This window comes from Octopus bimaculoides, chromosome Z, assembly GCF_046866305.1.
Source record: "Octopus bimaculoides isolate indiv1 chromosome Z, ASM4686630v1, whole genome shotgun sequence".
In the NCBI taxonomy this organism is placed as follows: Eukaryota; Metazoa; Mollusca; class Cephalopoda; order Octopoda; family Octopodidae; genus Octopus; species Octopus bimaculoides.
The window spans coordinates 40181082-40199258 of record NC_142944.1 but is presented as its reverse complement, the minus strand read 5'-3'; the positions used below and the strand labels follow the sequence as shown (position 1 = coordinate 40199258).

The window sequence follows — 18177 nt, the reverse complement described above, 5'->3', positions numbered from 1 at the left end:
CGATGAGGTAATGAAGAGTTTTTATGCTCCTAAACCAGAAACATGTCTATGATTAACTATGGCTAGTTTAGTTTGTTATTTTTCTTCTTGTTTCGCCTATGTGAGTTGCGGGTAACTGCTATCTGTTGGAGTTTCAGCATTGTTGGCTGCTATTTCTGAACTTCGGTATGTGGTGAAGCAACCTGTTGCTGAACCCTTAATTTTGTTTATATATATATATATATATATATATATATATATACACACACCCAAGAGTGTATGCTTCTATCCATCTATCTCTTTCTTCGTTTTCCTTATACTCTCTCACTTTTTGTTTCATCCTCCATCTTTCATTATCCAAATACACATATGCACAAATGTGTGTGTGTGTGCATGCTCGCATGCATGCATCTGTGCATATGTGTATGTGCGTATGTGTGTGTTATCATTTGTGTTTCAGTTTGTCTATTCTAATTTGCTACTGCAGAGTAATGAAGATCCACTGGACCAACCATCGAAGAAATGAGTCAGTGAAGGAGGATTTTTAGGCAACAGTCAATCTACGGTATTTTGGGGTATGTTATCAGGGTCCAGATATCTGGCGCCTGCATCATAGCAGGAAGAGTCAATGGGAGACAAGGAAGAGAAAGACAGAGAAGACACTGGTATAACAACATCAAATCAATGAACCAGAAGACCTTTGGCTCAATAAAGCAACCACGGCCAAGAGCCAGGAATTGATAGAGAGAGAGAGAGAGAGAACGATTAAAGGCAGAGATGGTCCATATGTCAATGGTCTCCAGCCCTGAACAATAAAGATGGAAATAGGTAAAAGAAAGGTAAGGTTTCCTCTTTCATGGCCCATCATTTATATTCTCTTTTTCACTCCCTCTCTCTCACTACTATTTCTTTCTCAGTCTCCTCTCTCTCTCTCCCTCTCTCTCTCTCTCTCCCTCTCTCTCTCCCTCTCTCTCTCTCCCTCTCTCTCTCTCCCTCTCTCTCTCTCTCCCTCTCTCTCTCCCTCTCTCTCTCTCTTTTACTCTCTCTCTCTCTCTGTAATTTCTTATCAATAGCTATTACTAATGCACATCAAAAGGAGATCAGATGAATTGCTGACTCATTAACAACCAACTTAAATATTTCATTAGATGGATATGTGTGTGTGTGTGTGTGTGTGTGTGTGTGTGTGTGTGGTGGAGGGGGTGGGGCAGTCTAGATTTGCCATTAATTGTAATAAAGTACGACTTAATAACAGAAAAAGAAGGGTCTTTTTTTGTCTTTTTTCCAAATATAATAAAGTAATTTCATCAATGATGTTTTGCTATTTCATATTGTTATAACCCAAAAGTACCAACATGTCCCTGACCGCAGATATTTCAAAATGCAATTGGTTGTAGTTTTAATGCAGTAGGTCTTGTTCTAGCTTTTTCTCTCTTTTCATCCAGTTTGACACAGTGACATTTACACCTTGCTATATAACCTGTTACCATTGTTTGATTGTTGCCATCAGTTGCTGTCTCTTATTGTCTTCAGACCAGTCACTTCATCAAGATGTCATTTAATGACATTGTTTTCTTTTAATGAAGTTCTGGGGTCCCTCTTTGATACCTTTCACATTTCAGCTCACTGAAGAATACAGCCTTTGAGAAGATACAGCCTTGGAGAAGATACAGCCTTGGAGAAGATACAGCCTTGGAGAAGATACAGCCTTGGAGAAGATACAGCCTTGGAGAAGATACAGCCTTGGAGAAGATACAGCCTTGGAGAAGATACAGCCTTGGAAAAGATACAGCCTTGGAGAAGATACAGCCTTGGAGAAGATACAGCCTTGGAGAAGATACAGCCTTGGAGAAGATACAGCCTTGGAGAAGATACAGCCTTGGAGAAGATACAGCCTTGGAGAAGATACAGCCTTGGAGAAGATACAGCCTTGGAGAAGATACAGCCTTGGAGAAGATACAGCCTTGGAGAAGATACAGCCTTGGAGAAGATACAGCCTTGGAGAAGATACAGCCTTGGAGAAGATACAGCCTTGGAGAAGATACAGCCTTGGAGAAGATACAGCCTTGGAGAAGATACAGCCTTGGAGAAGATACAGCCTTGGAGAAGATACAGCCTTGGAGAAGATACAGCCTTGGAGAAGATACAGCCTTGGAGAAGATACAGCCTTGGAGAAGATACAGCCTTGGAGAAGATACTTATGTCCAAACAAATCACGTGACCTACCCAGTACACATGGAATTCTAATCAAGATGGACTCAACACAAAGCCTATTTACATGCTGCAGGATCTCCTGGACGGAGAAGTGGTCACACCAGGAAATATTCATTATAGATCAAATTGACTCAGACCAACAGCTCATCAGCTTTCAGATATGTCGATGATGCAGTGTATAAGTTTCAGGGGAACACAATAGACAGGATACCACTACTACTACTACTACTATTATTATCAGTAAACTTTGAATTTTATTGATACTTTAACGTCATATTGTTTCTGTAATTGATCATTGATCTTTCTGAAAATGACCGCAGCTGACTTTATGCAGCGATCCACCTCCACATCCAGATGGTTATGTTCAACAGAAATCATACTGACTAAATACATATGATCTTCTTCTCCTTATATTAGTTTCAAATTTTGGCACAAGGTCAGCAATTCCAGGGGAGGGAGCAAGTCAATTACATTAAACCCAGTGTTCAATTGGTACTTATTTTCTCAACCAAGGAAGGATGAAAGGCAAAGTCAACCTCGGTGGAATTTGAACTCAGAATATAAAAACAGATGAAATACCATTAAGCATTTTGCCCAGTGTGCTAACAATTCTGCCAATTTGCCACCCAATCTTCCTATATTAAGAGTGATTTGTGATTGTTCTCATCAGTAGTTCATGTCCCAATATTCTAGACTTAGAATGATTTAAGAATTCAGGGGTTTTTTGTGTTTTTGTTTTTGATATTCATGGATAGACCAACACCTATGACCATGTAATTTTTCAGGATGTCTTTCAGGAAATGAGCCAATAAAAATTGAGTCGCCAATAAAAATTGAGTCACCATCAAACAGAACTCAGCAAATACATATCTCTACATAGGTTAAACTGCTTACCATTCACTTTCATGTGGAAACACACTCTACCTGTGAGCTTGCTTGCAATCCTTTCAAGCCCACCACCCAGAAGTAATGCAAATAGTGTTGAAGCAACACAGTACTGTTTTAGTCTATAGGGGACTCAAAAGAAGGACAAGTTTCCGCTCTCAAAAACTGCCCATCTCCACTAATTTATTCAAACACTCAAGTCTTAGAGTTGTGTCCATAAACCCCTTCTTTCCATACAGCAGAAAATCTTCTTAAAGTTGATGAATACAATAGAAAGTGGAACATGCTGAATTTGGCATTAAATGAAAATCATTTTGTTGGTACTGCAACACATACAACTCACAATGGCTTTCAGAAAGAATTAGCTTGGATAGTTATTTTTATTTATTTATTTATTTTTTTATTCTTTTGTAAAGCTGTACTGCAATAGGGAGACATTTCACAGGCAGTGGATTGAGGAATGGACTCCAGGTTTAGAGGTTAGCTGTCAATAAACCAGCTTCATGGCTAATATGAGGTCTTGGGCCAACAACATCAACTACCAGAAACTCTTGTATATTGAAAATGCATGGGGTAGAGAGGGATAGTCTAACTAAAGTTGATCCATCATAGAGACCAGTCATCCATGCTGAGAGTAATATGATAGATGTGTGTGTGTGTGTGTGTGTGATGGGTTTCACTCAGCTTCTTTCTACCAAATCTGCTTACAAGGCCATGGTTGCCTCAAGGATGTAGTAGAAGACACTTGCCCAAGATGCCACACAGTGGGACTGAACCTAGAATCATGTGGTTGGGAAGCAAACTTCTTACCGCACAGCCACACCTGCGCCAATTGTTCCATCTTTAATTGTTCTATCTATCTATCATACTACTTATTTCTTTATTGCCCACAAGAGGCTAAACAAAGAAGGGACAAACAAGGACAGACGAAGGGATTAAGTCGATTACATCAACTCCAGTGCATAACTGGTACTTAATTTATCAACCCTGAATGGATGAAAGACAAAGTCGACCTCGGCAGAATTTGAACTCAGAATGTAACAGCAGACGAAATACCGCTAAGCATTTCACCCGCCGTGTTAACGATTCTGCCAGCTCACTGCCTTATCTATCACACTACTACCAACTTGGATAGTTGGACCCTGTACAGAATCTACTTTAGGCAGATTCTCTCTCTCTCTCTCTCTCTCTCTCTCTCTCTCTCTCTCTCTCTCTCTCTCTCTCTCTCTCTCTCCCTCTCTCTCTCTCTCGCTCTCTCTCCTATGCATTATTCACTCACAAGAGCTTCTCATAGTAGCACCTCCATGCCTCATTTTTTGTTTGGTGGGGGAGCCTCAAAAAGAGCTTTATCTCAAAGAGCTTCTGTGCTCCAGAGCTGTACAACCTAAGAGGGTAAAAGACAACCTCACTACTGCTATTGTTTTGACAAAATGCACCCAATACATTCCGTTAAGGGTCTGGAAAATGAATGGAGGATGACAAATGGTCACAAAGTACCATTGATCTTGTAAACTAAGATGCACCCAATACATTATATAAAGCTGTTGGTAACTAGAAGAGAATATAAACATTTTTTTTAAATGGAGGATGATGATGACTTATTGCTAACACTCACCTTACTGACTGCATCTCTGAGCATGACTCGTATCTCTCACACGCCATACATTCATTCACTCTCATACACACATATGTATAACATCATCATCATCGTCGTCATCATCATCACCATCTGGGAGGAAAGTAACTCAGAATAGCAGCTAACTCAAATTATGGAAATCCATCCAATGCATGCAAGTATGAAAAGTGGATGTAAAACAATGACGATGATGACAAGGATGATGGTGACAACAATAATGACAATGATGATGATATTAAACATATGTGTGCATGAGAGGGAATGAATGTATGATGTGTGAGATATACAAGTCTTGTATAGAGATGCAGTGAGTAAGGCAAGTGTCAGTAATGAGTCATCATTATCATTGTCATTTTATTATCTACTTTTCCAAGCTTGAGTGCAGCCAAACAGAATTTTCAGCTTCCTGTTACCAAACTTCACCTGTTTCCGGTAAGATAATATTTTCCCATGGCTGAGGATATATTTTCAGGGAAGACTGAAAAGGATGGACACTGCTTCGATGACTGTGACACTCATTTACAACTATCACATGAAGTCAGGGTAAGGAGACAGTAACAATCACACATACATATATGTATGTATGTATGTATGTCAGTGAGTGGGAGAACAATGTCTGTCATCGCCACAGATGGAGGAAGCAGGTTAAGGAAGGGATCAACACTTTTAAGAGAGCACGTATCCAGCATGAAGAACTTAAACGAGCTGCGCGAAAGCGCACGTCTCGTATAGTGAATGGGGAAAGGTTGGTCTGCTATGTTTGCAGTCATGTATGCTTGTCAAGAGCAGGGCTCATTAGCCACCAATGGAGCCGCAAATGCAAAATACAAGTTAGTCCTAGAGCGCACAATGTTCCTGAAGGTCGGCAATGGTCTTCCTCGGTCACGAGTGGACGGCCATCATATATGTATGTATGTATATATGCAATGTGTGTGTGTGTGTGTGTGTGTATTTATCAAAACTGGTATGAGAGTTCACTTGATCTGATCAACAGAACAGACTGGTCATAAAATTAACATGCAAGTGGTTGAGCACTCCACAGACACGCATACCCTTAACATATCTCACAGAGAGATTCAACAGGACTTCAGAGTGCAACGAGCCTGGCCCCTTTTGAATTACAGGTACAACTCAGGAGCAATGGGAAACAAAGTGTCATACTGAAGAACACAACATAAAGCCAGGTATCAAACTCACAACCTTACAATCATGAGCAGAATGTGCTAACCACTAACCTACACACCTTTTCACACACACACACACACACACACACACACACACACACACACACACACACACACACGTGATGGGCTTCTTTCAGATTTCATTAACTAAATTTACTCACATGGCTTTGGTGGGCACAGAACTGTAGTATAAAACTAAGGTGTCACACAATGGAATTGAACCTGGAACCATGTGGAGTATAGCAATAAATTTAACATGAAAATAGCAGTTATTAGGGTTTAGTCTTTGGACTCTTCTCTGCTCATTATAGTCTTCCAAGTTATGAGAGAGGAATTTAAGATCAGATGTCTCTGGAAACTCCTATATATTGACAGCCTGGTTGCTATAGCTGTTTCTATAGATTTCAAGAAGAAATTCTAGACATGGAACCTGGTGCCATTAGGGAAATGATCATGCTTAACATAGAAAAAGAGTCAGTAGGAATTCTATGTGGTGTAGCCAGTGTATGCATACACAAGAAGGCAGACTTCATATGCAACAGGTACACAGGGGCAATAGTAAGGTGGCTCTCTGGGAATAATTGGTGACTTTTGTTACCTAGTTGACTTACTTAACAGTAGGAGTCAGTGTTCTGAAAACATAGTAGCCAGAATAAGAATGTATTGGAAATAGCAACATCTCAGAGTAATGGGCAGAATGAATGTTACTTATGTATAATATACATTATCACACTTATGTATGACAGCATTGTATGCTAGTGAGACATTAACCTTGAATGCAGATGTTTTGCAAAGACAAGATAGAAATGAAATAAGTATATTTACATTATTTACATTTGACGGATATTTGTCCTCATCTTGTTTGTTGTTAACACGTTTCAGCTGATATACCCTCCAGCCTTCTTCAGGTGTCTTGGGGAAATTTCAAACCTGGGTTCTCATTCCTAAGGTATTTTTTCGATGTTGTTGTTGTTATTATTATTATTATTATTATTATTATTATTATTATTAGTCAGGTCACGCCTGGAATTGAACTCAGAATCTTGGGGTTAGTAGCCCACGCTCTTAACCACTATGCCATATGCCCATAAATAATGTAAATAATGTACATAATTCCTCATCTCTTAAATATAGAACTGTGAAATAGGTATGTGCATCTGGATTGAATGTGTTATATTAGTGTATGTGAATGACAGAATTCAAATAAATTGAGAGAAAAACTGAACATGAGAAGAATTAGATTTCCACTTGCCTGACATCATCAGTGCCAGTCCCACTATACAATAATGTGTGAAAGAAACTCTGGACTCCATCCATCTTACATCTCTTAAATCCATAGTCCCAGACAAAACTATTGCTGCATCTATTGACAGAACTCTTTCTGTCCCTCATTCTATAAACACTGACTTCACTCTCATTTTCAGATTCGTCCCCTTTTCTTTCTTTTTCTTTTCCAATGAGGTACCAGTTGCCACATCTAATAATACCCACTCTTACATGGACAAAACTAACTTTCATTCCTACCCAACAGTCTCCAACCATTACATTATCCACTCACCTGGTAAAAATCTATCTTTAACATAGTTAGAGCCATACACTAATGACCGGTCCTTCTCTTCAGGATCAAAAGATACTTCAGCCCCAACAATTATTGATGCTCTACAAAGCTCAGATGATGTTCGCAATGGAGTATTACTCTGCCTTCTAAGACAGTACTATTACACACAGTGACATCCTACATCACATCCAAAGAAGAACTACTTGGCAGATTGGCATAATGTCTCCCACAGACACATTCAAATAACCTCTGTGCCACCACAAGAGTGCAATCTTCTCATTTTGCCTTTTCTTCTATTACTGGCTTAACCTTTACTCATCCCTGCTCACTATGGTCATCCTACTCCAACTCAAGCAGTGGGATGGTTGGATACTCAGGTCATCCTACTCCTCACCACTCTTGTATCCAACCCTACCAAGCCCCACTCTAATCACTATTCCCAGCTTTCCATTTCTGAATATCTGTAACTCGAAATTCTCTTCTCGCTTCTATCTTTCTTGCAAGTGTTGACTTACATAGGTTGAAGAGGGATACTAATGGCATCAGTGTCACAAATCTAGGAAAGCTGCCAAAGGCCATGGGCACTTCCCATTCCTCAAGACCCAGCAAGTAAAAAAAAAAAGCTCTTTGACAGAAATTAAGAATGCAATTTTAAGTAGATTACAGTAGAGGAAAAGAGGTGCAGAGAAAAATGAGAATAACAAACTTCCAAAAGTAACAGCTTTAAATTTTGGTGCAACATCAACCATTAGTTCCACTCTTTAAAGTATAACATTGTCATCTACATCCACTCCTGTCTCAAGTAATCAAGAGCAATCCCTTAAGAGGAAATACCCAAATCTGGAGTAGCAATGGAGTTTGTAATCCAAGACACAGATCCAAAGTAATGTAACATTAAAAATACCAAAACAGTGAATTACTGGAATCTTATGTTGAAATCATGATAGCGACCTTTCAGACTAACACAAACTGTATAATGGAGCAGGAAGAGAGAAAAGTCAGACAAGATATACCAAACTGACCTCACCTGTGCTTGTGAAGACAGAATGGTTGGTGTTTGGAAGGGCATCCAGCCATAAAAAAACCCTGTCAAAACAGATACAGAAGTATGGTGCCTAGCCAGCCCCTGTCAAACTGTCCAGCTCATACTGGTATGAAAGGAAGGCATTAAACAACAATGGTGATGATGATGATTTACTAAAAGTGTGAAAATCTAGCTCATATGTATCACAAAGATTTTGATTATGGTAACCTTCTACTAGTGTTTACTTGTTTTGTTCACTTGTAACAGTGAACAAAAATAAGGTCCTACAGTTAGAAGATCTGAATGTACATGTTGCTATGAATCTCAGTGAGTTTCTGAAAACAAATTTTAAAGGAAATTAAAACAGAATTTAAAGAATATGAATTGAAGGCGAGGGTTTGAGTGTAAATGTCCAGCTTCAAATAATAGCAATGGAAAAAATTTATATAAACAAATGAGATGTGTGTATGACTTACTAGCTATGGTGGATTGGTGGAAGAAATATCTCAGGAAAGTGTGAAGTTTAAGATGGAAATATTTCTTTCTTTTCTGGACTCTCTCTAAACTCTAAACTCACAAAACATACAGTTTTGCCCACTGATTGGAAATCAATTTTTTTCTTTCCTTTCTTCAGTAAATTGGAAAATAATTGGTTTTGATACGAAATCGTGATTGAACCAAATTCAATGACTGGCACCTGTATCAGTGGAGCGCTAAGAGCACCGTCCGAGCAGCTGTCTGGCTTCCTTGCCAGTGGCACATAAATAGCACCATTTGAGCATGATCATTACCAACGTCGCCCTCCTGGCACTTGTGCCGGTGGCACATGAAAAAGTATTCGAGCAAGGTCGTTGCCAGTGCCGCTGGACTGACTCCTGTGCAGGTGGCACGTAAAAAACACCATTTGAGTGTGGCCATTGCCAGTACCGCCTGACTAGCCCTCGTGCCGGTGGGCACATAAAAGCACCTACTACACTCTTAGAGTGGTTGGCGTTAGGAAGGGCATCCAGCTGTAGAAACTCTGCCAAATCAGATTGGAGCCTGGTGCAGCCATCTGGTTCACCGGTCCTCAGTCAAATCGTCCAACCCATGCTAGCATGGAAGGCGAACGTTAAACGATGATGATGGGATGGAGTGGTGAGGGCCAATCTCAGAAAGTTAGAGCTCACGGAGAAAATGACAATGGACCAAGATGTCTGGTGATATGAGGTTCTAGAGAAGAACTGCCTCCATCTGTGAACCTGAGTGCTAGAAGCACCGTGTTCCACCAACATGTAAGAATAAACTTTTCACACAACCTACCCTAAGACACTGAACTACATCTTCTCTTCTAAACTGCATCTTTCTCTTTCTCACATTTCCTATGATTGTCTCCCACTTCCCTTCCCTGCCCTCACTGTCCTACTTACTGTATCGTTGCTTCCCCACCCCATCTTTATACCCAGGTTTTCGCCAGTCACTGCAATCCCCACTCTCAACTCTCACCTTCTTGGCAATACCTGGTCACATATATCATGACCTCCGTACCTTGAGGGCATGCCCTGGCAATTGCCCCCATTTATCTCTCTCTCTCTCTCTTTCTCTCTCCCTCTCTCTCTTTCTCTCTCTCTCTCTTCCTATTTATGTTCTGATCCTTGTTACTTGTGAATATACCCTGGTATTTCAGCACCATCTCTTTCTTGCTCTCTCTTACACTTTTGCTGTTTCCCACACTCTCCTTCTTTCCCTTGCTCTCCCTCTGGCTGGGTAGCCATGTATCTCCTCTATAGCAGCACACCAGTTTCTGCCCTCATTCTTAATCACACTCTCTCTCTCTCCATTTCTTGCTTTTTCCTCTGACTAGGTAACCAAGTATCTCCTTTACATCAGCACACCTGCTTCTGTCCTCTTTCTTGTACATCTCTTTCCACCCCCTCTCTCTCTATCTCTCTCTCTCTCTCTTCCTCTCATTCTCTCTCTTCCTCTCACTCTCTCACTCTCTCTTTTCTCTCTCTCTTTCTAGTTGGGTAACTATGTACCTCCTTTATAACAAAACACCTGTTTCTGTCTCTCTGTCACACTCTAACCTTTCATCATCTGACACAAGATCACCTCCTCCAATGCCCCTTTCCCTCTCAAAATTCCTTGTCTTGCAAGTTTCTTGGTAACCCTGCCAGTACTGGTGCCATGTAAAAAAACATCCAGTTCACACTTTAATGTAATTGGCATTTGGAAGGGCATCTAACTGTGAAAATCATGCCAAAACTGACCTCACCTGTGCTGGTGCCACATAAAAACCACTAAGTCTACTCTGCAGAGTGGTTGGTGTTAGAAAGGGCAACCAGCTTTAAAAACCCTACCAAAACAGACACAGTAGCCTGGAGTAGTCTTCTACCTGGCTGGCTCCTATCAACCATCCTACCCATGCTAGCATGGAAGACAGACATTAAATGATGATGATGATGCTATATATATATATATATATATATATATATATATATATATATATATGCATATATATATATATGACAGGCTTCTTACAGTTCCCATCTACAAAATCCTCTCACAAGGCTTTGGTCATCTGAATGTTATAGTAGAAGAACACTCATCCAAAGTGCCAAGAAGTAGGACTGAACCCAGGATAATGTCATTGGGAAGCAAGCTTCTTATCACACAACCATGCTTGTTTATTTTCAAGAGTAAAACTTCTGAAGAATCATTTCACTGCACAAAGGTACAGCAAAGTTTGAAATGACTTTCACTCATGCACATGGAAAATACACACATCACACACACATTGACTTCAAACCAATAATGAAGCAGTTCTCTGCAAAGAAATTTTGCAAACGTTTGTGTTTAACACTTAAGTGATAATAGATAATTCATTATAATTCCATAGAGTACCATTTCCATTTGCATGGAATACAAGTCGAGTATCATTTATATGGGGAAATTACGTGTGTTTTTTTTTTTAAAGGATATGTTGATTAATATCTGTTGTGTACTATGATTTTTGTTTTATTTTGGGGTTTTGTTTGTTTCTTTAATGTCTAGGCACTGATTTTGTGGGAAGCATCAACAAATTTATGTTTAATCTAATTGAATATTTAACATTTTAGTTTCTGTAGAACATGGATTAGCAGATTCTATAGGTATCAAAAGAAGCCCATAATCTTACTGAGATATGTACAGCCACTACACAGTAAGCGTTATGTCATTTTAGAAACCATCTTAGATCAAGATTATCCAAATTCTGAAGAAGAGTTTCCTTCCACGCTTTATACTACCAATTATAAAAATTTGATAAGCTTTCAAATCAGGGAAAATTATTGAAAATGGCACTAACTGAAGAACTCTCCCTTCCATAATAATACTTCAGTATTTTGGTACCAACCAATCCATGACTGCCTTTGCTTCTGTAATACAAACTTACTGTTTTTAAATTTATAATGATAGTTATTTTACTAAATTCTTCATTATGTTAAAAATAAATTGAAACAAAAGCAGTTATTTCAACAGAAATATGGTAATGAACAGGTAAAATGTATGTTATCATTTACAACATAGCCTCAGTAGTCAAAGAATCTAGCATCAGATGAAATAAAATAAGACTATTTTTTAAATTGTTTTTTTAGAATTTATCATCATCATCATCAGCAGTAGCATTGTTTTAATATCTACTTTTCTATGTTTGTATTAGTTAAATGAAACTCATTTGCTAGATGTCCTTCCTGTTTCCAAGCTAGGTGATATTTCTCCCATGGCCAGAAATGATTTTACAGAAGAATGGAAGTGAAGAACAATGCTTGTACAATAATTGGGTGCATTTACAAAAATCATGAAATATCAAGACAAAGAGACACAAACATCCCTCTGTGCACACACACACACACACACACACACACACACACACACACAAACACACACACATATAAAAGCTTGCAAGGAATGAAGCTAGTATGCTCCACTGGATGTATAATGTCAGTGTGCAAATATGACAGAGTGTAAGCACCCTGAGAGAAAAGTTGGACATAAGAAACATCAGGTGTGGTGTGCAAGAGAGACGACTGCGCTGGTATAGTCATGTGTTACGTATAGATGAGGACAGCTGTGTGAAGAAGTGCCACACCCTAACAGTGGAGGGGACCTGTGGAAGGGGCAGACCCAGGAAGACCTGGGATGAGGTGTTGAAGCATGACCTTCGTACGTTGAGCCTCACCAAGGCAATGACAAGTGACCAAGACCTTTGGAGATATGCTGTGCTTGAGAAGACCTGGCAAGCCAAGTGAGACCATAACCCCATGGCCTATGCCAGTGCGGCATAACCAGCCCATTTAAGAGTACCCTTCAATTATTGGGCAATAAACTTCACTAGCAAAGACCTATTGAAGCAAGTGAAGCCATTTTTATGGCCGATGACAGTACTGCTTGATTAGCACCCATGCCAGTGGCACGTAAAAAACACCATTTGAGCATGGTCGATGTCAGTGCTGTCAGACTGGCTTCCATGCCAGAGGCATGTAAAAAGCACCATTTGAGTGTGGTCGTTGCCAGTGTCACCTGACTGGCTCCCATGCCAGTGGCACGTAAAAAGCACCATCCAACCATGGCCGATGCCAGTACCTCCTGACTGGCTCCTGTGCCAGTGGCACGTAAAAAGCACCCACTACACTCTTGGAGTGGTTGGTGTTAGGAAGGGCGTCCAACTGTAGAAACATTGCCAGATCAGATTGGAGCCTAGTGCAGCCTTCTCGCTCACCAGCCCTCAGTCAAACTGTCCAACCCATGCCAGAATGAAAAGTGGACGTTAAACAACAACGACAATGATGATGATGATGATGATATATATATTGATGATGATAATATATATATATATCCTTTATCAAATCCACTCACAAGCTTTGGTTAACCCAGGACACTTACCCATGTTGCCATGCAGTGGGATTAAACTCAAAATCATGTGGTTGCAAATTATTTCTCTTATGTATCTCGATACCCCAATACAATGCTCTGCCCTGGGGGCTTTTTTTTTTTTCTTTCAGATCACTCATTATTGACACCCACAACTGACCACATATTGTCCATCACTCTCTCACTTTCTCTTCATCTATCTATCTATTTATCTATCTATCTACCTACCAACCTATCTATTTATTTATCTACCTATCTATCTATTTATCTACCTATCTATTTGTCTGTCTGTCTGTCTGTCTGTCTGTCTGTCTGTCTGTCTGTCTGTCTATCTATCTGTCTGTCTCTCTCTGTTTGACTGTTTATTTGTCTATCTCTCCGGCTATCTATCTATCTCTCTATTTACCTATCTATTTATCTCCCTCCTTTCCACCTAAACTCTCTCTCTCTCTCTCTCTCTCTCTTATCATACTCTTACACCTTTCACACAACCTTACTATTTTATTTTTTTCTTCGGTCCTTGCTACTGCCCTCAGCTTTTGCCTTCATGATTCCTTCTTTCTCACAGCTTTGAGTATACAAAACACATCATGAAGTAGTTAAGATTCTTTAATTTTACTAAGTACAAGACAACACCACTGGTGCCACTGCCATGACAAAGTTGGTCAGCAAACAAGCAATGATAACACAGATTGAGGGTAGTGTTATTGAGGGAAGTGCCATCTTAATACATCGTTTCACTGGGCAGTTGCCCAGAGACTTCATTGGTCTGGGGCGTCAAGGTTCTAGAGACCCAATTCTGATCTATGCTGTGACTGCCTATCAATAAATAAATATTCTAGGGCCTAGTGCACTCATTTGCTTGGGTGACGGGGTTTCTAATACTGTTAAGATGGTACTGGTCATCCATCTAGCAAGATGGGCAGTAATTCCAAAGAACTAACTCAACCATAACAAGCTGTAGAACCCATAGAAATAAATAGAACGCAAACAAAACAATGATAATGATTTTCCTACACACACATATACATATATGTATAACACACATATATATATATTCCTAGGTGTATACACACATACACATACACACACATATACACAAATACATATATATATATATATATATATATATATATATATACAAATAGATATGAAGACAGATACATATATAGATGCATATATACATATGTATACATATACATACATGTACCATATATACATATAACATACATGCATGCATATATAATATATATATGCATATATATGTATATGCACATACATATATGTATATATACACACACACACACATATATATATATATATATATATACATATGTATGTATGTATATACACATGCATATATGTATATACATAAACATATATGTATATATACATGTATGTGCATATGCATGCATATACATAATTTTATTTATATGTATATATTTGTGTATATATATATATATATATATATATATATATATATATATATATATATATATATATATATATATATATAAAACATAAACAAATATACTGAAAAATCATGTGAAGAGAAGGTGTGCTGTTTATTTATGTGGGAGGCGTGTAAGACTTCTTTTGCTTTGCTGTAAACAAATCGAAATGGCCAGCTAATTACATGAACATAGTGAGATGTTTAACCAAAGAAACAAGACACTTATATAAAATGATATGAACTAAAACATATTTGTATACATATTTGTATACATATAGTCATGGAATAAGATATTTGTATACATATAGTCATGGAATAAGATAAAGTCCAATAAGATATAAATACAAAGCAATACATAAGTCAATGTAAATACAATATAATTAAATAAAGTATTAGCATTATATAAGGCATATCATAAAAATAATATAATACAATATCATAGAAAAATGTAATGTGATCTAAGACGGTATAATAAAACAATATAGTATAAAGTAACATCATATGATATAGTATAATATAAAATAATATAATATAAAATGATATATTATTTATTGATGTAGTATAGTAGTATTAATGATGTAAAGAAAATATTTCGTATTACTTACATTCCCAAGCGAAATCCGAACATTCGCTTTCGTCAATCGCCAAAACAACCGTTCTTAATTGTTCTTTTTCCGCCGGTTTTTTCTCAAATGCCATTCTTATTTGAAGAAGGGAATCTGGTAAGTAAGGAAATCACCAAAACAAACTGACCCGCGCGAACGACAATGGAAATTGCAACAAAACAAGACCAGGTCTTCCGTGTAGTTCCTTTCTTCTTTTGATCGTTGGAGAGAGAAAAAAAACAAAAACAAACGAATGAATGAATAGGTTTTGAGTGGTTTTGAATGAATGAAAGAAAGAAAGAAAGAAAGAAAGAAAGAAAGAATTTGTGAGTAGAAAATGATTTCAGTGAATAAATAAATTAATAATTGAAAGAAAATAAAATGAATGAATGAAGAAAGAAGTGTTTCTTACATTTATATGAAAATAATAATAAATATTATTATGTTAACTATTCATAGTATGTCAAACAATAAAATATAGTTATGTTTGTTTATGGTGATGGTGGCGATTACGATGGTATGTTTTTAATACTGTTCAAATACAAGATGTTGTTGTTGTTGTTGTCCTTTTTGTGCCTGCAATACGTTTTCTGATTTTTTTTTTAGTTTCTGCCTTGTTTTTCTGCTTTTCTGTCTTACGATATAGTCTTATTTATTATGAACGTGTAATATATAAAGGTATATACAAGTAGATAGATAAATATAGATGTAATGATATTGATAGGTAGATGATGTTGTGGTCTTTATAGACAGACAGAGAGATAGATGCTAGGGTCCGTATAAGAAGCGAGGTATTTAGATGAAGGTTATAGTCTGTGTATATAGATAGGTATTATAGAGAGATGTTGTGGCCTATATGGATAGATAGATAAATAGATAGATAGGTAGATAGATAGATAGATAGATAGATAGATAGATAGATAGATAGATAGATAGATAGATAGGTTTATATAAATATAGACAGATATAAAAACTGTGGTTTATAAAGATGTATAGATAGATGTTGTGGCTACTATTTACGTACAAATCTACAAATATATAAGGTAGTACACGTGCAACTGTATGTTATTTCATGCTAAGATTGTCTGCAATGCTGAGATTTCATGTCGTTTGCCTCCGCATCACTCTCCTTTTATTCACTCTATCATTCTCTCTTATTAACTCTTCCCCCTACTCTCTCTTTCTCTCTCTCTCTCTTACTCAATCTCTGTAATATATATATATATATATATATATATATATATATATATATATATATATATATATATATATATATATCATTCAATCTCTATTTATCTCTCTATTTGTTTTGTGTTTTTCTTTCTCCTTCAATTCTTCTGTCTACCTTTTTACTCTATCGTGAATCTTCCTCTCTTTACATTTTTTCCCTTAATATTTTAAAAGATTGTTTTTCTATATTATATTTTGCTGTCTTACTTTCCCCAACTATGGATCCTTGCTCCTAATTTTACATACAAACATAATACATACGCATAAATGCAAACATACACATACATATAAATACATACACGCATATATACGTACATGTACACACACATACATACGTACATATGCACACACATGCATCCATACATACACATATTACGCATACATGTATATACATATACACGTATGTAAAATACGCACACATATATCACGTACATATACATACACACACATACATATATACACAATTCTTACATATATATACACACAGACACATACATACACACATATACACATAAATTATTGGCATATTAATGGTATTCTTCTTTAATGCCATGCCATTCTGCAACATAGAACATATTCTATAATATATATATGCATCTATGGATTTTTGTTGCCAACATTTGTATATAATGACTGATTTTAATGCCATAAATTTACTTACAATAACTTCACAGGTAAATAAGAGCTGTATCAGCTGAACAGGTTTCACTCCTGTGTTGAGATGTCATCAACAACAGCATACTTTCTTTGTCATCGGAGACATGTATAATACACTTTAGATAACAGGTGTTTTCTACCACCATAGCCTCAAGGAGGAACCTAAAGAAGGCCGTCAAATATATATATATATATATATATATATATAAGTTCAAAAAAACAATAACAAAAAAACAACAAAGTGAGGACGTGATACGAATATTGTTATTGGACGCTCAGGAAAGGAAAGATATATATATATATATATATATGTGTGTGTGTGTGTGTGTGTGTGTGTGTGTGTGTGGAAAAAAGTCAAAGTAGAAAATGCTAAAATACTTTTATAAATAACATTAGAGAACCGGTTTCGATCCTTGAGATCTTTTCAACAGTAAATATGAATAAATTTTTGAAAAATTTTTCAAAAATCTATTATTCATATTTACTGTTGAAAAGATCTCAAGGATCGAAACCGGTTCTGTAATGTTCTTTATAAAAGTATTTTAGCATTTTCTACTTTGTCTTTTTTCCATATATATGTGTGTGTGTGTGTGTGTATAGTAGTTTTAGAGCCATTTGGCGTCCTCTAGCATGTGGCACTCCTCAGTAGTTGGCCTTATTATGATTTTATAATTATATTTATATCATTAAATACTTTGTATGTGTGTATATATATATATATATATATATATATATATATATATATATATATATATATATATATATATGGCACAGGAGTGGCTATGCAGTAAGAAGCTTGCTTTCCAACCACATGGTTCTGGGTTCAGTCCCACAGCATAGCACATTGGTCTATAGTCTTCTA

At 37.2% G+C, this 18177-nt stretch overlaps 1 protein-coding gene across 2 annotated transcripts in view; it reads right to left on the bottom strand.

The window, feature by feature from the left end:
* Positions 1 to 16596, bottom strand: part of LOC106883657 (uncharacterized) — a 189713-nt gene extending 173117 nt beyond the window's left edge. The window contains exons 1-2 of one of the 2 annotated variants that reach the window (XM_052973548.2): positions 15841 to 16596; positions 15429 to 15640 (exon numbers count right to left, since the gene is read on the bottom strand). In XM_052973548.2, coding sequence (XP_052829508.1) covers positions 15429 to 15522 — 94 coding nt within the window. In that variant the 5' untranslated portion in view covers positions 15523 to 15640; positions 15841 to 16596. The remainder of the gene's footprint in view (positions 1 to 15428; positions 15641 to 15840) is intronic. The other variant, XM_052973549.2, reaches the window with a different exon arrangement.
* Between the last annotated feature and the right edge of the window lie 1581 nt (positions 16597 to 18177).